The sequence below is a fragment of the Neodiprion pinetum genome, chromosome 7, assembly GCF_021155775.2.
Source record: "Neodiprion pinetum isolate iyNeoPine1 chromosome 7, iyNeoPine1.2, whole genome shotgun sequence".
In the NCBI taxonomy this organism is placed as follows: Eukaryota; Metazoa; Arthropoda; class Insecta; order Hymenoptera; family Diprionidae; genus Neodiprion; species Neodiprion pinetum.
In genome coordinates, this window is record NC_060238.1 from 23,955,911 (window position 1) to 23,983,510 (window position 27,600).

A 27,600-nucleotide genomic window follows, 5' to 3' on the forward strand; every position below is an offset into this window, starting at 1 on the left:
CTGGGGATGAAATATTATAGGTATAATTCAAATCTATTTATAGCGCAAGTGTCAAGTTTCCTCTTAAAAGCTTCAAAGGCGTAAACGATCCCCTCTCGCTATACGGCCGCTGTTCCCACGTTAGAATTATCACCTCGAAAAAATTCCTTGACTCTAACAACCTCAATGTCTCGGTCAAATGACCGGCGTATCACGTTTCCAACACCCCCGCACCCCCATAACCCGCCTTACAACGAGAGGCGACCAGATTTCTATGTATAATCGGTAATCAGCACTGAGGTTATACGATACTCGCGATGTATGAAATTACGAGAGAAAGCGGGATGAGATCGCAAGGATTGATCGTTGCGATTGTTTTTCTCTCTCTTTACCTTTGAATTTACCACTTTTTCAAAAACCTCTACCAATATAAATGCATAGAATGAATTTCCAGAGTGTTCAACGATCTAGAACAGCGACCGTGAAAATCCGCAGAGCGCGGTCTTTGAGTTTACGGTTGTGTTTAGAGCTACGGGTTATAGTAGTCGGCAATACCGGCTATGAATAAGGTATTTAGAAGCCATAACATCGTAATGCAGGCCATTAACTCGCCCAGATGTGTTCAAAACCCGTATAACAGTGATCGAGACCGCGTCTCTTTCGGTATTGGAAACCAACCAATTAGCCCGAGAGGTATGCATACATATGTATGTATCTGTGTATATATATATATATATATCCCCCAGAAGATGCTGCAGCAGGCAATTCAATCGCATACTTCTTGCATTTATTAATTTTATTGTCAACGTGCACGTCTCAAAGCGTTTCGAAGCTTGCAAAATGGCACCTGTATTTTTTTTTTCACTTTCAGCCGAGTATTTCAACCGTCATAAATTTTTGTATTTCACATGTACGTAGAAATATAAAAAACAAACAAATAAGACGCGTGTTTGTATAACGAGATTTTTATAACAACCTGCTTCTAAAATACAAGACGAATTATATCTGTCTTCACGATAATTTTTGATGAAACAGAATAGGACGAGAGAAAAACGGGAAAGAAAGGGAAACGAAAATCGAGAACATTCACCGAAGCGTTTCGCGTACGAGAGTACAAAAAAAAAAAAAGAAAAAAAGCGCGACATTTTTTGCTACCGCAGAAATTCGCGTTCGCGTTTCTGGCACAGTGTATTTTACAGGGCAACGAACCACCTGCGCGCACATTTTATCATAATGAAGAGTTATAATAGCGGCTGGCTAAACATTTATTATATACATACGTATAACGTATAATATTATGATGTACAGCGTCGTATAAAATGTGCATAGCACGGAAGGCATAAACGCGTCAAGAATTGGTCATACGTATCAATTAATATTTGTATATAATATAATGTGTATAACGCGGGTGAACTAAACGGGACGAGAAATAACGAGCCAAGTGGAAAACGCGTGTAGAACGTATCGCTGCTGGGGTGGATGGGGCTCGAAATCCCGAAAGACCAAAAAGAAAGACTGGTCGAAAACCCGAAACTTTCGTGATACGAATTTTGAACTAACGAACAATCAGTGGAATTGAAATTGGGATTTTCGATAAATCACCGAGTGGAATAACGGTTTTCCCGAAAGTTCATTTAACCCGAACGCTCTTTTATCAGAAAAAGTATTTTCAGAATAGTCGGCATTCCGAATGAACAAAGCACGGAATGTGAAGATGTTGAAAAATGAAAGTTGCGAAATTAAAAATTGAGAGTGGCTGATGCTTCGAGCAGCCAAAAAACGAAAACAATTATTTGTCGAAAATCAATGTTCAGAAGGAGCAAAATCTCGATCCCCAAAATGTGGAAGGACGAGAATCCCGAAAGGACGAAATACCGAATCCCCTGAGAATCCGGAATTTGTGAAATTCGTCAACTCGATCCTAGTTTTATCAAGATTATCTCATTGTATCGGACAGTCGTCCGTTTCATCGAAAGAAAAAAAAACGCAAAAGAATAGACAACATATATTTAATAACATTTAAACGTCACATCTTTGCTTTCGTAAAGTCAATTTATTCGAAACGTTGTTATATTTAATCGTGTTCCACGTTCGTCTCACTTCACAAGCGTAACAACATCTATTAGCTGCAACTTGTCACGTTGGAAAGAGTAAATGTGTTTCGTGGATTTTGGAATTTTAACCTTTCCATTCTGTGGTCAGTCGTTATTAATAAATTCGGATTCGTAAATTTTCAAAAAAGGCACGAGTCTGACATTTGAAAGTCGATTTTTCAATTCTTCGGTATTTTTACATTTCAATATTCTGCCTAATTCTCAAAAAGAATTTCGTTATAAATAAATTCACACGTTATTGCGTTCTCAATTTTTATTTTTCTACAAGACAATCTTTCGTATTTACGGTCAATCTACGTTTTCAGCTGTCGGTAATTTGACTTTCGGGATTTCGTTCGATCGAATTTTCAGTCTTTCGTATTTTTTTACCCCACCCGCTGAGGCAATGTAGCCGCAGTTTCTACGTGCAGCAAGGACCAGACTGTGCTCGTCGTAATTGCAGTCACCGCATCGCGAAAACTCTAGGTAGGTAAAAGTCCGCGAAGCGACGCGGTAAGTAACGATTAAGCCGCTTTTGCCCGAAGCCAGCATCAGGCGAAGCTCGACTATATAACATATACCATATACACGAGTCTCTGAGGAACTTACCGCGACACTGTAAAACTTTGTTCGGCGAGGTAGGTAAAGCGGATTTCTTTTTTCTTTTTTTTTATTTGTTCCTTTTATCTTGGGAAAAAATGAAAAATAAACACAGAGCAGAAAATCGATCAAAGTTAGAACGCGAATTTTTCCGCGTCACCATTTTCATGGCCCCGTCACTTCTTTAATCGTTTTTTTTTTTTTTTTTTTTATTTTTTTTTTTCATATACTTTTCTTCAAAATCATATCACGCATCGGTTTCAGTGCGAATTACTGTACCTTTACAAGTTGCAGCCCTCGATTCTTTTTCATAACAAGATTATTGTTAACCTCGTTCTGTTTTGCGATGAAAAATTATAAACATCTTTGTTTCTATTTCCAGGCTCTCTGTATAAAATATTTTTACCTACAGGTATGTGCTTATCGTTAGTTGCAGGTTACTTATTAAATACATATGTACGTGTAATCAAATTCGACTAAATCCGGGTGCGTGCAATCATACGGTATGTGCAGTGCTTCGATCCGAGGATATGATACATTACTTATGTCAAACACGCCGATACGCGACAATTATTGTCAACATTGCTGCTGTCGAAAGTTCCCACCTCGCGAAATTAGCACAAAGAAACAAATTCTCCCTGAGGATTAATCAATCTACCAGCAAGAAAGCTCTCGATATTGCGAAGAATGTTAAATAAATAAAAGAGAAAGAAAATTAATATCCAGCGATACAGTAGCAATTATTACAGTTTAAGAAGTACTTGACCAGATTTCTGAAGGCATTGCAGATTTTACGGAACCAGAAGCTAATCGTTACTAAAGAACTATTCAAACAGTTCAGTAAAATTTTTAACCGAAGTTTGTATGAAATTCATTAAGTCAATTTCGTAATTTATTTCAATGTCATAAAATAAGGTGGGAAATTTGACCCCAGCTTAGAAAATTACACCCGTTACGAACGAATATATTATTATCAAAAATTTGTCTCCATCTCGAATGAATAATTGATACATAATTATTAATCGATAACAATAATGTCTACTAAACACATCGCGAAATATCGGCGAAATTTGATGATTTTGTTTTGCGGTCGAATAATACAAGTGCGAGGTTCGGGTAGAAGGACGTAAAATGAACAGAGGAATCGGCAAACTGATCGCGAGATGCACGTATATTAAACTTATATATATATATATATATATATATATATATATATTTATAAAAAAGGAAATTCTTGTTTTCCTCCGAAAATGAAATTTATACAAATATCTCGCGATCATGCGACGTGATAATCCTACGTAATTAACAGTAGCCTCGATACATCAGTCGATAGTTTAAAAAGTATAAAGACCATGCTCAGTTCGGAGCGGGCTGCGATGGTGATGGTGCTTTTTTTATAAAAATATGTTTTTCAACATTTTTTTCTTTTTTTTTGGTTTGGTCTGGTTTGGTTTTCAAATGCAGTGCTGAAGATGCAGGCGGGCGCGCGTAGAATGCAGTGAGTAGAGAAGTGCAGGTGGATGTTGGAGTCCTTAGTGGACGTTATTTGGTAAGATATTTACCCGGGCCTTGGCGCCTGCACCGTGATCGCCACCCGCAGAAGCGGAAGAACTCACCCGGTTTCCACCCAGGTTATTAACCACACAGGTGAAGGTCGCGTCCCGTCCCTGCGAGATCGTCACGTTCTCCAGGGGGTGAAGAAAGTCCGGCACGAACCCCGTGGCTGAAACATTTCAGACAAAGCATTTCTTTTTAGTCTCCGCTTCGTCGTCGTACATTACGAGTTTTGTAAAACTAATTTTCATCTTCGTTGGTTTTAGTGGCGATTTGTTTCTTCATTCACCTAAGATCCATTCAAATTTCCCGCCGAATTTCGATAACGCTTACATCATTTTCAGTCGCAAAATATATTTCCAGTATCCGGTGCGACTCTTAAAATACTTCGATGTACCTCGAATCAGCGATTCTAGCATCTTTGGATGTTTTACTCTCAGTTACGCAGACCACTTCTCTAATTGGTTAGAGCTCTTGTGACGTAGTGGATGGGGCGGGAAATTCAAACGCACCGAGAACGACAAGTTGTAAATTCTAAACGTTGAGACTCGGCGAAAGATCCAAATGTTCTGAGAATTTCAAAGAAATTGGTAATCCTCGTAAAAAGTTTATCTCTTGATGTCAGCCGAGTTTTTCTATGTTTCTTTATTCTTTCTTTCTTCCAGAGACGAGGGACCGAGGATCTCGCCGGTGTCTTTTCGCAGACGACAATGAGATTGACGTTTTGATACCGTCCATGGCACGTGTCATTCGGAAAGACGTTTGTATATAGCTACTATTCCTCTGGGGTATATCTGCCGATGGTCCGGACTGTCTGTTACAGAAGAAGTGGAAAGAAGAGAAGCAGAGAAAGAGAGCAGCAGATAAAATACATTCTTCGGTCGTCTTGCGGACTCGGGTAAAACGCGCGTATCTCGCCAGGAATTCCGTGATAAAAGTAGAAAAGGATAGAAGTAGAGGGAAAAAAGAAAGGGTGGAAAGAAGGGAAGAAAAAATCGCGATAAAGTTTCGCATTGCGAAGAAACAAAAGGAGCGACTCGGTAACCGCAACCGGGAATTATAATTGCAAAGCGACCGGTAAGAAAAGTTTTCTGCGTCTAAATTCGGGAGTGAAAAATTTGAGATTAATTTGCGACAAGGAGATGAGCAACGAGAATAGAAAAATGCCCGAGAATCTGGTAATTCTAAGAAGCGAAATGACGAGCGTAGAATATTGTTTGTTTACGCAGTGGGATCAGGGAAAATCGGGGGCGTATATCGGATTGAATTTACATCGTTCGGCGGATCGCTTCGCGGATATCTTGGATGGCGGTTTCAGGATCCTCCGAAAGCTCGAGCGACGGCGACGCCTGCGTCGAGCGTCGGCTGAATTTTACGAGGGTATTTGCACGGTGGCAATATTTTACGCGCCACTTAATGCCGGGTCACGTTTCGGCTCGCCCAACAGCCATCTATGAATCAAACTACATTCTAAAGATTTCCGTGCCCCTCCTCTTCTGCACCCTGCGAGATAAAGAGCGTAGTCCTCGCAAATCGTCGCCCCGCGCGAAGTAGGCTACACCTTATAAATATATCAGAGAAATTTTGCAAGAACCGACAATTTTTTATCCCCTCCGTTTCAAAAAGCCTCGGAAGCCTTCAAATTTTCCAAATTTCTTTGATTACGATTGAATTGAAAATAGCGGGTTTAGAGAAGAAAAGATTTTTCTTTCAAAGAAGAATTTTGAGCAGGTTAAGTTAAGTTAGGTTAGGTTAGGTTAGATGGGTGCTCGGCACGAGGGTAAAAGTTTTTTCTTCGAAACCATTTTTTCACGCGGTCCACGTAGTGTAACCTGGGGACGGGTTTCGGTAGGTGGTTATAAGAGTTCTTCGCATCCTTAAAGTCGTCGATAACTATAAGTATAAGTACCAGAAACCAGAGGAGGTCGCCTAAAGTAGGCTTAACGTTGGCCGTCTGCCGACATCAAGCGAACAAATTCAATTTCCCCGCCTCACCTCGTCCCCTTTTCCACCTCCGCACATCCACGAATTTCTTATCTTTCGCCAAGGGCTGCGTTGTTGGTGTTTGTGCGACTGTGTGAGTTATCGATGCTGCGCCGCATCTGCAGCTGCGGCAAGTTATTAAAGTATAAGGTAACGGGGACATGTGAAACGTGTGTGTATGGAAGATGCTGGATACACTCCGCGCATCATACCTAGATGCTAATTTCCGCGACTGTCGTCTCCAACCTTCCAAAAATCTATTTTCATCCCGATAATTCGATTTCCGCTGCAGACTAATCGATCCTGTCCGAAACGTTGCTCATTCTTCTCGTCAAATTTGAAATAACCGGGCCTGTCTCTCAACAACGATTTAAAGCAAACGTGTCTTTCTACAACATAAGTGAGCAGCAACATTATGACAATACAATTGGTAAAAATTTAAGAAATCACGTTGGTGAAAGTACCAATTTTACGCAACTACACGCAATTTCAATGAATATTATACATCGCTTTGAAGAAGTAAGTATTTTTCACCCTCTTGAGAGATGTAATTCAGTACGGATGCTACGTATTCATAGTAACGATGCAGAAATAAATCTCCTGGCGAAAAATACAAGTCCTCGGTTTTCCATATATACAAACAGAGTGGATTTCTAACGACCGGATGGCTCTCAACGCGCATGCGTATTAAATTCGAGAGCAAGAGCAGTTGTTCCGTCAGGGCGACCAACATTGATGGATCCATATGACAGGTCGCCGCGATGTGAATAGCCTAAAGAATGTTGGTAACCCTGACAAGACAACTGCTCTTGCACTCGAATTTCAGCGAACGCGCATTGAACCATTCGGTCGTTGAAAAATTCACACTGTACATTTCATTACTTGCTAAAATTCGCTCGGTATTTTCCAACGGAAGAATGGCGTTGTAATTCCTCGCTGTCAAGATTCCCGGGCAGCAATTTTCCTCCCCTCGATTCCGCCCTCCTATTTTTCGTTTTTCCCATACCTACCTACTTTCCTGTCGGATTAACTTCGATATCAAGCGTGACAGGCGGAGTGATATCAGGGTCGAGTATCGTGGCACGGACTCGTTGGTACCGCGTAGGGTGGCCGATGGACGTTTTCCCCCGGTTCAATTTGCGGCGATATTCCGTTGCGGGGGCTGCATCGGTTCTTGGAGAAGTGCCTCGCACAGTTTCGGAGTTTGTTTTAGTCGCGAGAAGCGAGAGGCGAGAGGCGAACTGATCGACGCCGGCTTCGCCTCCTCGCCCCTCGAGGTTCACAACCCCCGGGATCTCCGGGGGTGGCGGCGGCGGGAATTAGAGAGAGAAAAAGAGCCGATGGCGGGGGACCCTCGCATCCCGTGGGAGACGTCAGATAGCGCGTTATACCTTCGCGCCGACGACCCTCTTGACCCAGGCTGACCCCCGTCGCCCCCCGAAGCAACCCGACGCCCTCGACTAGTCGGTCACGGATATCAGTGACGGACTCGAACCTCCGTCGCGTTTGTTCGGGAGAAATAGAACCGTTCGTTTATGGTGGTAGTAGGAACGTAGAAGGGTTAGAAAATGTCAAAGGCACGGTGTAAAATCGTCGGAATGAATAAGTACGCGGCACGATTCTTACATTTAATTCTTCAAATCCGAAACCCGCTTCAGTGGAAAACAACGGCGAAATATTTCTCAGGGTTAAGATATTGGTAAAATTATGTTGAAGAATTTGATCTTGTCATTCGTCTAACTCACATTTTTATTGCGTTCTTCATCTGCGGACCAAACTTCACGATAATTTTTTATCGAAATCGAATAAATAAAAACTGCCGAGCACCAGAGGATTAATAGAGAAAATCTCCGTTCACGAGTAACGAACATTTTTTTATCAAATTATTATTCACCAATATATTCTAGGTACAAAAAATCGTTATTCTACGCGACACGTGTTTGTTAATTTTTCAGAAATCAATCGACATCAACATTGTCAACAGTTAATGAAAACCGATGAGTAATCCGAGCAATAGCAATTTGAAAATTGTAGAAAATGAAGCGAAAAAAAAAAAAAAAAAAACTGACAATCAGACATTTTGATAATGTGGTATTTGTTTCTTAGGTACAACCGTAAAGCTCGTATATTTCCTCTGTAATGTACGGAATGAAAAAAGTCCGAGTTTTTGCTCAAAGACTGCCGAGGGAGAATTTGAGAAATAAGAAGAAAAGAAAAGAAAGGAAAGAATGAAAGAAGAAAGCAAAAGGCGAGGGAGTCTTGGAGGGGTGACTCGTTCGATTTTGATCTTTTACTACGAGCGGGGCATATTTTCGTTTCGTTTTTCTATACACCGCAGGGCGGACGTCTCCGCGTCTGACAGGTGCGACAGTCATCCCCCAGATCCCAATGTAATCGCACAAATACCTCGGTGATCTCTGGAACAGACGTCACGCACTGCAGACGCCCTTTTCTTTCCCTTTTCCTTTTCCTCAATCTCTTCGCTCATCCTCAACCCGATCAACCCCCAGCACGCCCGACAGTTTTCTCGCCACGCTTCTCTTTTCTTCTATCCTCTTCGCTTCTCTTTTCTTGTCTTTCGGTTCGGCAAAACTTTTCGCTCGGCAAATCGAGTTAAGAGTTCTACTCAACGAGGAATTAAGGCAGGGCCTTTGAACGCCTTGGCTAATTCCATTTCATTAAACCGTAACGATTAAACGTTCGGCACCTCGTGCTCTCCGGCTGTTATAGAATATAACATGCCCAACCCTGCACCCGAATCCTCGAGGCACGAGAAAATAATAACAATAACAGTTACAGTTGTAGTTAAGAAGAGCAACAATAATTCTCGTCGATACACTCTGCTAGATACACTGTATGTATATATATATAACACATAGCGAGTAGGTAACGGTCGAATGATCTAACGCGTATGCGCTGAAATTCTCGAGGAAAACCAGTTGTTGTTTCAGCTTGACCAACCGTCGCAAGTTCAGATGACAGGTCGCCGCGATGTATGTAACCTCAGAAATTTTGACAGCTGTCTGTCACGTTTGTATCAAGCTGCAAGCGTGTTCACAAGGAGAAAAAAAAATATTCGTACTATTTTTCAACCGCTGTAAAAATATTGACGGCATCACCGGTAGATAAAACACTTTGGCCGTGGGAACTGTTTTGAAGATCGAGTGGGCAAATGCGAAGGTTTTTATTGGTAAAAATTATTAACATTTGAATGACAGCTGTAAAAAATTTTAGGTTATATACGTCGCGGCGACCTGTTATCTGAACTTATGACAATTGGTCAACCTGACAAAACATTTGGGGGCGGGTTTGAAGTTCCGAGTTTGAAAAATTTCGAAAGCACCTAATTCCACGAAGTAAAGAAATCAAACTTTGAAGAAACAACAAAATTTCGAATGGGCCGAAAGCCGTCGGCTCAAAATTCCGAAATATAAGATTCCGAATATTCAAGTTACGATAGAGCAAAGTTTTGAAAAGTAAAGTTCCGATGGGGTAAAATTTCGAACAATTAAAATATGCTCGCACAGCGTAGCTTACTAAACGAACGGGTTCGCACTTTCGGAACTTTCAGCGTCAGGTTTCGGACGATTCAAAACTTTGATGTTTGGTTAAAGTTTAATTTCTCAACTTCAACTTTCGCCACCAAGAAATTCGGAATTCGGCACTTTCGGAACTCTTCAAATTCGGCATTTCAACTTTGCCCCAAAAACTGCTTTTCCTTTTAGAATTTTAACGCATGCGCGTTAAACCATTCGACCGTTAGCTACTCACTCTGCACATACACCATTCATACAATTGTGCATAACAGCTCACAGAACGCAGCGTAGGTCCAGTTATAATCTTTCACTCTGATACCATCATCAACAACTTGCCTAATTTTATCATACTTATAATTATTTACTCATAGATACTGGAACAGTCTTGGTCGGATGAAAACTTTTCCCAAAGTTTCCCCCGCCGTAACCTCCACTATCTGCACCCTACGTCGGTACAAAGTGGTAATTTTACCTACACCGAAAACTTGAAGCTTCTTCGGCGTATATCAAGTTCTGCGACGGCTTTAAACATAATCGCCCGCTACTTTACACTTTTCCAAAGTTCGTCACATCCACGATTAGGATAAATAAACTCGAGGTCTTGACATCGTACAACGGTAGATAATAATTTAGAATATTGAACAAATCGTTAAACCCATAAGTAGAGTCAAAACGAATTCGTTCCATGTATAATATTGAAGTCTGGTATAAAAAATGGAAACGAATATTCAGTATTTAAAGTAGCAAAAACGAGACGGAATCGCTACAATACAGGCTTATATTTGACCCGCCCACAAATATTCTCCGCACAAGGATAGAATCAAAGGCCTTCTGATCCTTAAAGTTTAACAGTATCATGGTCGACGCAAAGGGGCGAAAAGAACCCTCGTAGCTTTTGAAGGAGAAAGTAGAGTAGAGAGAGAGAGAGAGAGAGAGAGAGAGAGAGAGAGAGAGAGAGAGAGAGAGAGAGAGAGAGAGAGAGAGAGAGAGAGAGAGAAGAGAACCGATAGGTGGGGTCGCGTTTTACACGACGTACCCACACACATAAAAAGAGACGTCGAAACAGGGAGACGGTTTGGCCCGCGGGGGAATCAGCCAGCGGGACAGCGGGAATTTCGCCAAAAACAAACCCCTCCTGATCCTTCGGCATGACGAGCATCGTGCGAAATTTTCAATCGATTTCCGTCGCGGCTCGCTTTCAGCTGCGGTGAAAGAGATCGAAAGGTCGAAAAGCAAAAAAGCTCGAATCGAGGGAGTCCCGGATTTTCGCGTTGATTGGATATGAGTAAACACTGGTCTTCGCTGTGATTCCGCAGCCACATTAACTCCTGGCCCACGTTCTCCTCTCGGAAATCCCGGCCGTCAGTGCACGATTCACTTCCTCTCTCGGGATTTTACATCGCCATTCATTCGTCATTTCATTTCGTTTAAATAATGATTTTCAAAGCTGCTCTACGGCCGATATCCGGGAGCACTACTAAAAAAAGGTGTCTTGCGGTGAGCAAGATATCTCTGGACTGGATCATCCGAAATGAAAAATGAAAAAAGATTTAATTAATACAAGGTATTGTCTGGTCTTTGATCAAAGGAATAACCGAAATATTAATTTTCAACAGTACCTACGACGGCGTGGTAAAAAAAAAATTCGCGTTTCCATAAAAATTTTCGCCTTAATTTGTTCATAAAATCGAAAATATTTATCGGCGGGAAGAAAGCTTCGATCAAGGACTGAAAAATACATTCATAAAGCTCGTGTAAAAATTTTAGACTTATCGGCTTAGCCGTTTCCGAGAAATCTTGCTCACCGACTTCGAAAACATAGTTTTGAGAAAAACGCGTTCAAAGTTTCAAAAGCACTTTCAAACGCCGCTAGGGCGTCTTTGCAAATGTTCGCGTAACTTCGAGAATATTTGTCGGATCGACGTGAAACTTTCCGCGTACATACTTGAATATATTTAAATTACGAGAATGAAATTTTAAAAAAATCCAATTTTATAAAATCCCTCAACAGAAGTTGGCTGGGTTACAGATCCTTTGAAAAAAATCACTCCAACGCGAAAATACTTGCGACATTATACACATCATAACCGATTTCTGTACACGCGATTCATTGACGTGAATATTATTCTTCGGTAAAACACTCACACAGTGTGAAAAAAAAAAAAAAACACAACACATCGTTGTAAATGCAGTTTAAATGCATCCATCGAGTTCGTCTCGTTCTTAATTGTCAGCGCGTATTTTTATTTTTTTTTTTCTTCTTCACTGATTATACGTACAAGCGTTTAGTTACACAAGTGCGAACTTACGCCCACAGACGCACACAAAGAGAAAAACTCTCGTCAAACTTTGTACGTACACACACACACACACACACAAGTGTAAATACAAGGATCGTTTATTGTTCGAATAAGTTATATCTACCGTCAAGTTTTCAACCCGTGTATCCAAGTCTTGTTCACCGCGTCTTACGTACGTATCTTATCCGTCATCATCTACTATTGTACCAAGTTCTTACACACGACCGTATTTTCCGACTCCTCCAGTATATTGTATGGCACAAACTTCTCCGCCTATAATAACCGACCGTCTTTCTTTGTTCTAGCGATTTTCTCCACGTCAAGATTGTCACGTACAGCAATACAAGTTTTATCTTTGATAAAAAAATTAAAAAAAACGTATCTGTTACGGGTAAATCGATTATCCTTTTATCAGAGAGAATCAAAATGATCGCAAAAACTATGTAATACGTCCCCGAATCATATTGATTTGATTGAAAATGAAAAAAAAAAAGGACAACGAAAAGCGTGAAAAATTATTTCCTGTCAAGTACATTTTTTGACGTCTTTTTTTTACACACGGTACTTAGGTAGATAGGTATCTGACATTTCTGTGAAAAAAGTGAAATTATCAGAGTTTAAAAGGTTGGTAAATCAGGCGTAGATTTTCAAACGGATACGCACCTGCGCGTTATATTATACCTATATACCATAGGAATATATATATATAAGAAATTTTCTCGCTGACGTTGCTGTATTATAGGCGAAATGGTGACAATACACGTGTGAAAGTGAGCCTCACCGATATCCGAAAAGTGGCGTTGCGTTCGTGTGCGTAGCTATCAGGGTGGCCGTGTTCGGTTGCGATAACAGTAAAATTGTCCGGACTTACCGTAGAATCTGACAAAATTTCCCACCGCGTGCAACCCCCGATCCGTTATACCTATTATACAGCTGTACCCATGCAATCGGCGTGACGGGGGTTGAGGGGGATGGAATAGGCCTTCGAAAGGCGAACGCGAAACGCAGAATCGTGAAATCGTCACGTGGTGTTGCAAATTTTCATCGCAAAAAAAAAAAACAACAACAACAATGACTATAGGGTATAAGATTCACTCCATGACAGTTTTCCTTTAAATTTTCCCAGTTCCAGTAAGTTACTAAAACCTAAATCGTTCGGCTTATTAACTCTATATTCGGTTTAAATACAATTCTAATTGAAGAAAAATATATAACGTACAAAAAAAATCAGTTCTCTCGACGAAAAAGAGTAAACTTGTTACCTCGAAAAATCATTTTTTCCACGTCCAAATTAAAAATCCCCTGACAATTGCAAAGTCATTCAATGCCCGCTTTTAAATTTTAAGTTTTCCAGGCGTGTGGCCACGATGTAAAGGAGATGCGAGAAAGTTTGATTTTTCGGAATTCGATGAGAAGTAAGACAGAAGTAAGATAAAACGAGAATTTCATGCACCGAAACGAATCCTGGGGACATCGTTAAACCCATTCGAACCGGGAATATCAGCCGTCGCTGAATATTGGCAGGCACGCGAATGTGAGCGATGATACATGCAGCAAGAGACGTCGAGGGTGCGCTCATGCACACACCGAGATAATATAAAGTAACGTGAAACAGGTCTACATTATTCACGGCATGAATTATTGATGAGCATCTCGTAAAATATGAACGGCGCTGGTCGTTATCAACGGAACGCAGGTTCTCCCGTTTCTGTTCTGTTCCGTTCCGTTCTGTTCCGTTCCGTTCCGTCGCGACGCTGACGACAGACGACACCCCACATATTGCATTACGTACGTCATTTCCTCCTCGCCCCAAACCCCGGACCCGAATGCCACATTACTCTCATCTCACCGACACCTACGGTCACTCGAAGAGGCATTCCGGCCCCTCTGCTGCTCCCTGACGTCCTCGGCTTACACCTCATTATCAACCGTCCGCGTGCCGAGGGTATAAGACGTACCGTTTTTTATCATCGATTGGCCCGTTCGTCTGATACGTATTATATTTGATTCGGAGCATTCTTTCGCGATCGAATCGATGCATGTAACTAGGAAGGACCCCGCAGAATCCTTCTGGAAATTGGCTGGATTTTCAGTATGTTACAGTACATGTCCTCCCAATCAACAGTTCTCATGGACACAAGTCCCAAAAATCACTAGTTTCCGAGATACATGCTTATAAGGATTCCTTTGAGGGACCCATTATGCCCCAGAAACTGACAATGAGTAAGTACCATTACTTCCGGAGATTTTCAACATGTTTCCCTTGATATTTACTGCTCGAAGATTAAAAACCACAAGTCAAGTAACTGTTTCATGGGCAGTACAAGGTTCCGTTATACGGCGAAACCAATTTGTTGTCGTAGGGTTGAATGTACACCGTTAGTCCAATCTGACTTCGTATCGCATTGACCTCTTCAGAGCTGACATGCCGTTTCCGCTTGAATCGAGGGACATATTTTCCTTCTCCTCCTCCAATTGAACCGAAAATCTAGTCGGCCTCTAAAAAGAATTCCCGTAAAACCCGACTAACGTAAGATTGGCTAAAGATATAGGGTATCGCAGAATACGTAGGTATTCCGTGCATCGTGAAATTTTATAATAGCACTATCGACATGAAGGGTGCGCTTTGGTGCGCTACAGCGGTATCAGGAAACGTACGTACGTGCACTGCCCGACAAAAGTTGATGCGAGACAGTGGGGCAAAAGGGAACCTGGAGTAGTCAAAGTCGGCTGGGACTGCAGACGCGAGCTTGGGTTGTAACATAGAGTTGAATTCAAAGCCGTCTGAGTCAAAGCCAAAGCGGAAACCACCACCACCCCTCTCCGGTAAACACGGCGTGCGTTCCACATGTGCCGGCATGGCTACAGAGCTATGAGTATGCAGAGCTGAGTGTCTAGAGGCAACACGGTTCCATTGATCCTCTTTGGGATTTCGGAGGTGGCTTCCCGAGTAGAGTAGTAAGGAGAGTTCTGCGTACAGATCCCGATACCGTCATTTTATCGACATTTCAGCTACTTCGCAACTCAGGCACAAACCCTTTTTTCCGATGATCGGTAAAGTCGAAATGGTTCGTGTCTGAGCTGCGAAGCGGGTAAAATGTCGGTAACGGGATCTGTACGCATAACTCTTTTAACTAATCTGCTTTCCCGATTTCCCTTCCCTCACCTTTCCTTCCCCTCTACCAAAAAATATTTTCCCTTGAATCTTGGAACTGGTCTCTCCTGCTCAGGGGTTATTTATAAAACTCCTGCGGGTGTCACGTTGCACGGCAGACATCTCGGGCATTGCCTTCCGGGGACAACAAGCATGATTGTATAAGCTCTGCTGTCTGCCGCAGGTTCACGCGCTTCTTCTCCAGCTGTATCTACTCCCAGCAGATCTATATTGGGTGTATATTTTTACGAGAGCGAGGGATTCGAGCGTCGCTTGAAATCGGGTGAACTTGGAGCGAGCGAGTTGTTCGTGCAGGACATAATTTCCCGCTCTCTGCTTCTTTCTCGTCTTACCTTTCGCGTCCGTCGCTATTTCGAGACCGATATAACGCCTGGCAGCCGACGAATATGGCAGGTATAGACAATATATACCTATAGCGACGCTCTTCCACGGGTACTACCTCGGGTTCTCAGCTCTCGACTATAATAAGTAAGTAAGTCTCACCCTGCGGAGTAAATACCACCCCCGTTAAAACCGCGGCACAACCACCCCACGTTTGCACCTTCGTTCCTCGGCTTTTGCGAGCCAAGCTCCGTTTCGTTTAGTTTCGTTTCGTTTTATTCCGAAGCGAGAACGAACCGCCCGGTATCAACCATCCGCGAACTCGGTTTTAATGCACATTGCACCACGCCGGTTGATAAATTCTCAACGCCGTTCTACCGCGACTGAAGAATAGATTAGATCTGTTCTCTCCAGTAAAGAAATAAAAGCAATGACAGATAATTTTATTTATTTTTTTTTTTTTATCGTTTTTTATAACTCGTCGCATCGGTTCAGAATTACACTGTAACCTGCGGCGTCGACTTCTTGATAGAAAAGTAAAGTATACCGAGTAAATGGTGTTTCTTTTTTATCCTCAATCCTTTTTTCCGTATTCTTTGTTCTATTTTCATGGGTTGTGAAAAAAAACGACGTTATATCAAAGAAATTTTCAACATAATTTGCCGTGTTACGTTACTAGAGAAATAAAAAAAGGAATCGAAGGGCTCGCGTTATAGTGTCTCCAATAAATTCATCTTGTATCGTCTTCTCGCCTGTATACCGTAATCCACGAAATTACCTAATCAGCGATTAATATCAATCAGCGCTTACATACAGTTTGCAGAAGCTACGATGTTAATTAATAATAATAATAATATTAGTATCAATAACTGTCCATCCAGCAAAATGTTCACTCGCGCCTATCACCTTCTCTTAAAACAATACACATCGGTAGAAAGATGATTACTTTTACCAAGAAACAGTTGATCGAGCATTTCTACTTGACCTTATTCAATTTAATTCATTTGGTAATCCCTTCGCGGAACGAGTAATCCGGTGTAACTGAAGTTAAACAAAGACTTGTAAACAAGAGGGATTGATTAAAGCCTCGAGGTATATTTTCCAAGTATTTCCGTTTCCTTTTATTTCACATTTGATATCAGTCCCGCCGTCTCAAGTTTTAATTAACCTAACGAGGCGCGGCAGGCATTTATATACAATATACATATATATAGTATATAAATATATATAAGTAATAGTATATAAGTGTGTGTGTGTGTGTGTGTGTGTGTGTGTGTGTGTGTGTGTCCATATATGTATATAATGCGCATGTAAACACAATGTGCCTGTTTAATCACATGCAAGTACTCTAATTAGCGTATCGCCGTCTATGCGTCACGCAGCATGCATACATTTATGTACCTAGACGGGAATCGGGCCTCTGGGTGCACTTGACAAATCGATCTGAACCGCGAAAATTGATATATATGCGTGGGGAACTACGCGCGTGAACGCAACACATTGCATATCCACCGCTATGCGGCCTTGCTTGTTCCTTGATGAGACGCCAGGTGCCCTCGAGGCCTGATGCACACCGTTGCTGCAGTCGATGTAAGCCTAAGAGGTCGACGGCTGACAAGTGACGTGCCGGCTACCGATCGTTAGATTCGAGAATATAACGAACCTATCGGATAACTCGAGCTTCCTCTGAGAGTCCTTTTCCATTTTAGAAACAAAAAGTAAGATTCGTTTAGACGCCCCGCCAGGATCCAATACCGGAAAGTTCCCCCTCGCCTCTTTCCGTGTCCGGTAATTTTATGCAAATTGAATATATATATGAACGGGGAAGAAAGGAGAACGTAAAAAACAGGGGACGCGAAGGCGAAATAATAACAAAGGTGGAAAATACGTGTACCTACTGGAGAGTTGATTAAGAGGAAAATGAAACAATGTTAGGCACATTGTGTACGAATTGAGACACCTATCCGATGAACAAAGGGAACGGACGGAATTCGTAAAGAGACAGGAGAAAGAAAAGAGGAAACCGAGAAAGTAAAGAAATTACGGGAAGAAAAAAGAATAACAATAATAACAATAATAATAATAATAATAATAATAATAATAATCATAAGTGTATAAGAATAAAAATAATGAAAAAAGGAACGACAGCCAAGGGAAAAGATTGAATTCCGCATCACCGTTGGGGGATTTCATCCGATTATTACCTTGCCTTACCATTGAAGAAAGTTAGTTACAAATCCGCGAAGAAGTCAAGTAAATTATCGCATTTTCCGCGGAGTATAATATATATATATACATGTATATAATATGTATGGGTAGATGAATGAAGGAGGTTGTGGCGATGAAGAAAACTAAGAGAGTCGCGAAAACCGCCGCCGAATAACCGGTAACAATTAGCCTGGAAACTCCCGTTGTGTTCAAGATAAGATAGGAAAGAATCGCGTCAAACTGTGTATAGAGGTATAGATGATGATATCAGGTCCCATCTTTCTTCGTCCTATAACAATCGTTGCCTCGAATACACGGACGGCATATACAGGTTGCCTACATCGTATCTCCGTGAAACAAACAATGAAATCCATAATCCCGTGACGGTAGGATTGTAGAGGATAATTTCTTTCACTTTGTTCGAACCCACTGGCGCCTTGGAGGGCCCAAAGGCTTCGGGGTTCGACGTCTGGGTGGCGGAAGCAGCGAGTGACTCGAGAAAGAGCAGAGAACCGTGTATCGTCGATTTACGATGTTTAGAGAAAGAGAAATCCGCAGTCATCGACGAGCTGGGTAGAAAATTGCAGGAACGATGATTGAAGACTCTTTATGGAAAGAAGACGAGAGTGTCTGTCATCCCCCGGAAAAAGGCGAACCGATACGAATGAAAATTACCCTCCGTCTTGCCTCTTTGCGTCCTTCAACGGGGCCCGCATGCCACGTGTTTGAAAAAATCTAGGGCCGGTTAGATCCAAACTAATATCAGGTCGGCATCAATTATCCACAGCAAATACGTCACGAATTAAACACTTTGTACATTTTCCATGAAATTTCCTGTTGAATTCGGATACTCCTTAAACATCGAAACATCGAGAACCCATCGCGCTTACGTAAATATAGTAAAATACCTGTCAATTGCAATCACTGATTAGTACAACGTGGTCTCGAATTTATTAAAAACCAGTCTGGGCGCCTCGCGTCAACGTTCAAACGCATAGCCAGTAAGCTCAAGAAACTCGAGAGAAGACGAACATCCGAGTCGCAACAGTTTAACCGACTATGAGACTTCGGTGAAACAGATAAGAGGGTGAAATTCTGTTCACCCTAAGAGACATTAACCCCGTGACGAATACACTGGCTCGAACGAGCGGACAAACATCGAATGCAGAAGTTGGTCAGGCCAGTTGAGACGCAGGCATCTGGCATGTTTCGCCGAAGCTGTCTCTGCCGATGACGTTACAATATCGTACGTATTCTCTGCCGTATCTAGGCGAATGGACCCGCGGAACTTTAACGCGCGAGATGTGATGCCGCTGACTGGATATTCCGGGGATAGGAACACTCCCGCTTCGTCGTTTCAGGTCAAACTTCGACTAAGCCGGGTGTAATTGATGAACTGGGATAATGCTTACCAATGGGCGCGTACAGAACGTGGAGAAGAAATACAGCTGCGAGTCGGTTAGGCATCGTGGGCCCCGTGAACCATTGAGCTCTTTCTATCTACTCGGCAGCCTCATCTTCCTTGAGTGTCTCGTCGTCTGATGGCTGTAAAATAAACGAGAAAACGGCGTGTACATTTTGAGCGATGCTTTCGATGTGTAGGTACGATACATACCAACGTATACACTTGCGTATGTACAACACGCTACAAGTATAGTACGAAACGTGTTTTCGTGACAAATGTCGCGAGGGTCGGAGAGTGTCGCTTATTCGGATCTTTTGTTTCACGTCAGGGTTGGCAAAAAAGGTGGCAAAAAGTTATGCTGTATACCATTACCCGCAACAGTCTTCACTCCAAACTGACAAACACTCAAAACCAATAAAGACGCGCCGTTCTCAAATGGAAGAAATATGTGTGTAAGACCGCCCTCCGTAAGTAGGTACAAGCGTCTCCTTGACTCGAGAGTCAAGTTTGCAACTTCTTTCTTTGCGCCCCCCTCGTCTCTATTCTCTTCGCGCGAAACTGTCTTCTTCCGGATCGCTTTTCTTTTTATTTTTTTTATTTTTTTACTCCTCCCACCCCGCCTCCCTCACCTTTGTCTTACACTGAGAAAAAAGTACCTTTGGTAATTCGCGGGCCTAGACCAACCAACCTTTGGTGTAACCTTTGGTGTAAAGTGAATTCGTATACACTGTCTGGTATTTCGTTCCAACGAGTCGTTTTCTTTCCACTATTTGATCAACAGTGATGAACTCCTGTCGCTGGTATTTCAGTCGATACGCCAAGCACCTAATTTCTTTTTATGAATAAAAATTACCTGGGTCATGCGACCATTGGGAAATCTAAATTCCTGATTATTGAGACAGATAAACTCTGGTGAAAATTCCACTTTTCGATCGATAAAAAATATGACCCAGATGCATTTCGATATTAATATTTGGATTTCTTTTTTATAACGTAAAAACTGTATGGCATATCTAATTTTAATAAATCGCAACTCACGACTATTTGAAAAAATAAATTACACAGTTCACCTGAATGCGATTTTTTTTTTATCAAACTCTTCAATTGCCCGAAAGTTTACTCAAATCGACACTTGGAGCATAATAATATACAACGAACTAACATTTAACTTCAAAATGTATTCATTTAGTCAAAAACCCAGGTCGTACAGGGTATTTATGAAATATGTAATTCGTTAATCGACTATTTTTTTAACAAGACTCCATTTATGCTTATAAATTATAATCAAAAACTAATGATAGCAACAATATTGGTAGGAAAAAAAAATTATAAAGTTAAAAAGTTTAAACATTAAAATCGTCAGAAAATATATCTGCTAGTATAATTCTAGTTACTTTGTAGTTTTTTTTCCCAGCAGATTCACTTAATATTCGTGTTATTTGTTACATTTCTGTTAATAAATAAAACACAAATTTTTGTAATTTCAACGTTTAATTTTTTACGTTTACTTTCTCTTTCACTTAGTCATACATTAAAAAATGGTTAAATCGACCCAAAAATTTTATTGAACCTTCTGGGACATTTTTTTTCTCACCGTGTAGTCTGCCGAGCAAATTTATCATAGCTCGAATCGACTGTTCCTAAATTTTTTACTACGACACGTTTTCAACCTTACCATAGAATCGACGCATCCTCGAAACGCATCGGTATTTAAGTATCGAGCGCAGTGCAGTTCGAGCGTGGCGCGAATAGAGCAGAGCCAAGTGTAGGTACATAACCGCGCCTTTAAAACGCGAAGCAAAAGCGATCCATCCCTCTCCGGGTCCGGACAGGAGAACAAAAAGAGGCTGATGGGGTTAACTGTAATTTGCATTCGCGTATCCGTTATCTGCCCCACCCCCGCAGCCTGCCAACCAACCAACCATCCAACCACCCAACCAACCTACCTACCGAACTCGAGACCAGCTCCAGGTCGCTTCGTTCGCCACCCATTTGCCACCCGTTCGCAGAATGCAAAACAGATAGTCGAGCGTCAGCAGAGGCTCACCCTCCATTCTCACACACACACACACACACATCCGCCACTTGCCACCCTGTATCTCGTATATATATATACGTATAAATAGCTAGTTACGTAGAAACGAGGGAGGCATATTATAGGCTGCAGAATATACCGACCCCAGCCTTTATTCCATCTCTCGTTCGTCGTCTCCGTGTCTTCCATTCCGTCTCCTCCTTTCCTCCGTCTCATCTTTTTTTTTTCTGTTGGTTTCCCCCCTTCCCACATCCAAGGCTAGTTGGACGAGGGGAGAAATTCATTGGAATCGAACTGCTGGCAGTGATAGGATTTTTTTTACCCCCCCCCCCCCCCCCCCCGCCGATCGGGACAACGATGGGACGACTACCATGGTCGGTGGGTCTTGGTTATACATAGATATATATATATACGTACATACATATATAGGTACCGACGATCCGGGGAATCGGAGGAGATGGTAATGGTTTTATCCTGCGGGCGTTTGATTTTGTGGCACGCGTTAAACTCGATCGACCTCCACTCATACCTAGAAAGACTGCTGCGGGATCGAAAGATTTGGATTAGGATGGCGCCGTGAGGCGAAACTGCGAGACGCAGCTAATGGATATACCTATTTCTGCCAGCGTTTCTGGCGTCAATGACGTAACAAATTATCTGACATTTACCGGTTTTTCAGACGAAAATAGACATTTTTCCAGGACTCGTTTCAACCTAACTCTACTAACAAACTCACATTTTTCATGCAAAACAGTCAAATTTGTCTTTAAGTACAATTTTGCTTAAACCCAATCACCGAATATATCAATAAACGCTCAAATTTTAAGAAACTAACGAAAAATTGGGATCAGCCATTCTTTCGAAACATGGAAGGTGGAAACATCAATCTCAGAGTATTAACTGTTTGTAGTACTTGTTTATATTTTTCATAAATTTTACACAGTGCTCAAAGTTAATTCATCGATTCTTAAAATTCCCCCAAAAACCATATTTTCCGTCACTTACACCCTTTTTGCACTAACCCCCTAAATTGTCTCGCGGAGAGTATTTTTCTACATATCGAAGAATCGTAGATTAGTGAGGAAGAAAATAAAAAAATTCCAGAACGCGTGCCCAAATTCCTCTCGGTTTGCCATATTTCTCTGACATTTAAGCACCCTGTTCTGCGCAACGAGATTCCCAACCTCGGCGCCTAATATTTTCCCATCTTGTCCAGCAACGAGAATCACATAAATATAATACATTACGATATCCATCAAATGATCAAGTTTCTATTACTCCAACTGACACCGCAGAAATTCATCCCCCAGGAAGACTAAAAACGGCAATATTGCGTTCGCGATATTGTTGAAGCGTTGAGGAAGAGATCCAGTGCACGAGAGTCGACGGTGGTGGAGGATAACATCGTTATTATTACTTTCTTGTTATAACGAAAGATTCAATAAACCCTCAACACCGTCATCGACGAAGTGGTTTTCACCTCGCAGTACAGAAAAACAACAAGAGCCATCGTGCCTTGGCGAAAAATTGCATTAAAAAATACGGTACGGTTATAATATAGGAAAAGCTGTCGTGGAGAGAAGAAAAAGGAGCAAAGAAAGGAAGAAAAAAAAATTGAAGAAGAAGTGACGGGGGAGGATGAGGAAGAGAAGGAGAAGTAGGGAGTTCTTCGTATACGGCGGGACATTTTTCTGACGTCTGAAAAGAGCAAACTAGATTATTGGTGTACATAATTTAGGCTCACCTACATAACTATACTTGTACAATACATGCGCACATGTTTATATATAAGGCGACGGCGATGGTTACGAAGAGGAATCTCCGCCTCTCGGAGAGGGGCGCATAGGTAGGTATAAGGTACCGACGCGACGTATACTTGGAGAGTCGAGCTGTCGATACCGTGACGTGACGTTCAACTTTTTTACGGTTTCTCCATTAACATCTCATTATGAACGGTTCGACGAGCGAGGTAGGGCCCCTCCACCTTCGTCCCTCCCTCGGAACGCGTCCAACAAAATATCTCAAGTTCAAACTTCCATTAAAATATCTGCTCTCCATCGACCTCGACGCCGTTTCAACGTTTAATTCCAAGCTCTTGAGTCGCGATATTCTGTGCTTGTAAGAAAAGTCATTGCCCGTTGCGTTTGCGCGGAAATGATCATTGCATCGCGAACAAAACGGACAAACAGTTTTTACATCAACGTGAAAAGAGAAGAGCCTGACCGTTTGTACGACAAACATTCGCGATCTCGAAAACGGTCGAGCAAAAATGGCAGCCGAAAGAAAAAGAGGTGTGAAAAAAATTTATGAAAAACAAAAACTATATACATTTTTTTTAAATATATATATAAAAACTGGGAAAACCGTAATCGTTCATTTATAAAAAGTAATAAAAAGGAAAAAGTACAGGTTTGTTAGTGAAACATTGAAAATCGACTTATTTCCGGTGAAACCGGAAGTTCAAATTGAACATGACAATTTTCCATATTCGTCATTTGATTGTAAAATCTTGTAAGTTTAAAATTTTTTCAGCGAGCTGTTTCCGAGATTATCGCGGGAGTTCATCGAGTAGACCGACGTTTTTCTAAAAACCTTTTTTCCGGATTCTAAAATTTCGAAAACGTAAAGATTCGGTGAAGTTAGAAAAAGCGATTTTCAACCGAAAGCATTAATAATTTTCTGATACTATCAAAGATTATGAAAAGTAAAAAAGATAACCGCAAGATGCAAGCATCAATTTTTTATCTCGTCTATATTACAAATCGTACAAGTTTCAAGAAAATTCACTCTTCATTTTCAACGTTTGAACACCAAAAACTACATTCTCACGACCAGCATTATTTATAAAATAAAGATACATCTTTTTCCAACCATTCTCAAAGTCATGTTAATGAAGAAAAAATTTTACATACTCAATTTTTTTTCTACCAATCCTCACACCGAAGTTGAAATGGCATATTTCCTGAAGATATATAACAGTGTCTTTTAAAGTCAAATTGAACTGGCGCTGTTTCCTCAACATTGCGAGACAACGGACCAGTTTTGCCAAAAACTGGAATTAAGAGAATCGAACATCGAATATACATCAGTCGCGAACTTCCCAAAACCGACAAAATTTATGCAACAACAGTAGGAAAAAAATTACTGTAAATTATCAACGTGAAAAATAATCAGTATTCGCGACATACCGATTCCCTCAAACCGCTGACAATGCGGAGAAAACAGAGTATCCCAATAAATTTCACGGGGAATAATAACAAACCGCGAATTACAATCAGTCGAAACCTCGAATATACATACTGAGGGCAACTCGATACATCCGCGTTAATTAGCATCGGAGGGGTGGGGGGCGGAAATGGTCAGACAACAAGGCGGGCTAGAATTGAGTGAAACGAATCGAGCGCTCGATCAAGTGCGCGGATGAATTCAAACACTCCACAATTTCATTGGACCGTCGGTTTATCAATTGAAAACCCTGCACGCAACCGGCGCGGCGTGTATGCGAGATTCGTCGAAACGATCGGTTGCCCTGTCGAAATTACTCTGCATCCGTGAATAAATTTATTTCACAAGCATGATGAATTATCTGTTGTTGTGACCTTTCGAAAAGAAGGAGCGATAAAGAGGGGGGGGGGGGGGGGGGGGGACTATTAAAAAGCAGAAAATGATCAAACGATCAGTACTCCGTGTACGTACGTAACGCAAGCTGACGCTTGAAGCTTTTTCGAATCGAATTCGTGTGCATAAAAGTATAAAAATGAGGCGATATTTTTGAGGAAATTGAAAATCTGAGTGAGTAGTGAGTGAGTCGGGTTATGTTTTTAGGCGTGAGATACTCTCTCCGGGACCGATGGTTAAAGACACCCTCGATTCCATCAAGGTACCTGCCCCGCTGGTGTCTTGGAAAATAACGTTTTACGGCCGAGTCGCGGAGACGCAGGCGGATCGAGGACTGTGACTAAACAGGATCGATATAATAAAAGGAAATTTACGCGATCGTTTGGGAAATGGCTCTTTTAAATATTGAGGTTGCGACGAGAACACCTGCGCAAATTGAATGCGTTCCCTCGGCCCTCAGTCGCGTCCCGTTTCCACGCTGGAACGATACGCCTTTCCCTTCGATTCCTTTCGCATCCCTCTCTCTCTCTCTCTTTGCGCTTATCTCATTCCCAGTTATCCGAATTTCTTTGCCGACTTCTTGTCTTGCGAAACACGCACCGGAATCGGGTGGGGTAGAAAAATCCGAAGGAGCAAAAAGTCGACGGGACGAAATTCCGAAAGTCAAATTATCGATGGTTGAAAACGTAATAGGATGGTAAATACGAAACGTTGTCTTGTAGAAAAATAAAAATTGAAAAGGCAAGACTGTGTAAGTCAATTTTTACGGAAAGTCCAATTTTTAAATGTCAGACTCGTGCCTTTTTCGAAAATTTACGAATCCAAATTTTTCAATAAAGAATATGTTGGATATTCCTTCGCGTTCTTTTTTCTTCGATGTGACGGACAATGAGATAATCCTGACAAAACTAGCATCGAGTTGACGAATTTCACAAATTCCGATTTCTCAGGAGATTCGGTATTTCGTCCTTTCGAGATTCTCGTACTTCCACATTTTGGGGATCGAGATTTTGCTCCTTCTGAACTTTGATTCACGACAAATAATTGTTTTCGTTTTTGGGCTGTTCGAAGGAGCAGCCGCTCTCAATTTTTAATTTCGGAACTTTCATTTTTCAATATCTTCACACTCTGTGCTTGGTTCATTCGGAATGCCGACTGTACTGAAAATACCTTTTCAGATAAAGAAAGGCGTTCGGTTAAATGAACTTTTGAGAAAATAGTTATTCTACCGAATCATTTATCGAAAATTGATCATTCGTTATTTAAAAATTCGTTTCTCGAAAAATTTCGGTTTTTCGATCGGTCGACTTTTTGGTCTTTCGGGATTTCGAGCCCCACCTGGCGAGTTTTTTTATCCGTATCCAGCCTGCGATCCGCAGACTAGTTAATCCCGAATTAACGCAGCCTCGAGTGCACAACCACCCTACACGTCTGTTTAGAATTCTCCCTAGACGGAGAAACGCTAACGAAGGCCTTCGGGCGTCTTTTCCCACTAAATTACATGCCTGACACCCCCCGCACCTTGAGGCACAGACGACGGGTATACACAATCAACCGGAAATGAAAAAGGATCCAACAATGAGACAGGGTTTCGTTTTTGATTTTTGAAATCATCCAAGATCGATCTCTGTTGTAACGATCGACGTATTACTGTATACGGTAAAAATTCGATTGACATTCACAAGAAAAATAAACAGTGTATAATCAACATTTGAATTCAAATTTTTTTTTTTTTACTTCAAATTCTTTCACCGCGAATGAATATCGTAAATTTTTACGATTCGTAAGTTGAAAATAAATATTCAGTGACATAAGTTTTGAGGGAAAAGAAGCACCTCAAATCATTTTTAGATACGTATGGCGTTATGGAGAGAGATTGAAGAGAAAAACCTACACACGAGAGTGCTCGATCGAAGAAGATGCTGTGCCTATTTCCATATACTCGTACATGCCTGAAAATTGAATCTTACTTTGTAAAATTGACTACATACATCAATATTGATTCAGCGAGTAATATACTTATAACAACATAAAAGAAGAAGCAAGGAGAAGAAAAGTAGGCACGCAACACGCAGGCAAAAAAAAAAAAAAAAAAACGACGAGATATAAAACGTCGAGTCTGCGATTCCGTGGCTTTTTTTTTTACGACTACATCTGAGAAGGCCGCTCGCGGTGTGTATCGCGGTTCTAAGTGCGCGAAGGGGAAAGTTGCGGAGAAAACTGGATTACAAGCACGCGGAATCGTATAAGGTAATGCGGAATCCCGCCACGTACGGCATGCCTCGTTCAAACGCTGAGGCTTGTTGTATAAATCGGTTCTTTTCACAAGGCTGAAGTAAGTAACGTTAACGTGTCGAAACGTTGAAACAAATATTACTATTTTGCACTCTTGCGACCTGAAACAGTTAAATTTGCAAAATCTCAGTATTGTAACACGGATTTTAAGTGCCTAAACGGCTCAGCTAAAATTTAAGCCCTTTATATTGAAAGATAGAAAAATTATGAATTACTACTTAAATGTAATTTTTGACTATATTAACTACATGATCCTTTGAAGCAAACTTTCGATATACTCTGAAAAAAAAAAACATTCAATTAAAAATGTTCAATAGTTTATTTTTTGTAACAATCTTTGTCGCTGAGGTGTAAAACATCCCAGTCTGTCAAGTACGTGATTGTAAAAAAGTGTGGCAAGCGAGAGTCAACACTTTACTAAATTTTAAGTAATCATAAAATTCCAAAATAACGACATTTTCCCGTCATTAAAACCTTACGTTAAAATTATAAACTTCG

At 41.3% G+C, this 27,600-nt stretch overlaps 1 protein-coding gene across 1 annotated transcript in view; it reads right to left on the minus strand.

Moving 5' to 3' along the window:
- The window catches only part of LOC124223162 (lachesin), a 179,943-nt gene that overhangs the window by 23,570 nt on the left and 128,773 nt on the right, over positions 1–27,600 (minus strand). Inside the window, exons 4-5 of the mRNA XM_046634907.2 lie at positions 19,162–19,294; positions 4,235–4,395 (exon numbers count right to left, since the gene is read on the minus strand). Coding sequence (XP_046490863.1) covers positions 4,235–4,395; positions 19,162–19,216 — 216 coding nt within the window. The 5' untranslated portion in view covers positions 19,217–19,294. The remainder of the gene's footprint in view (positions 1–4,234; positions 4,396–19,161; positions 19,295–27,600) is intronic.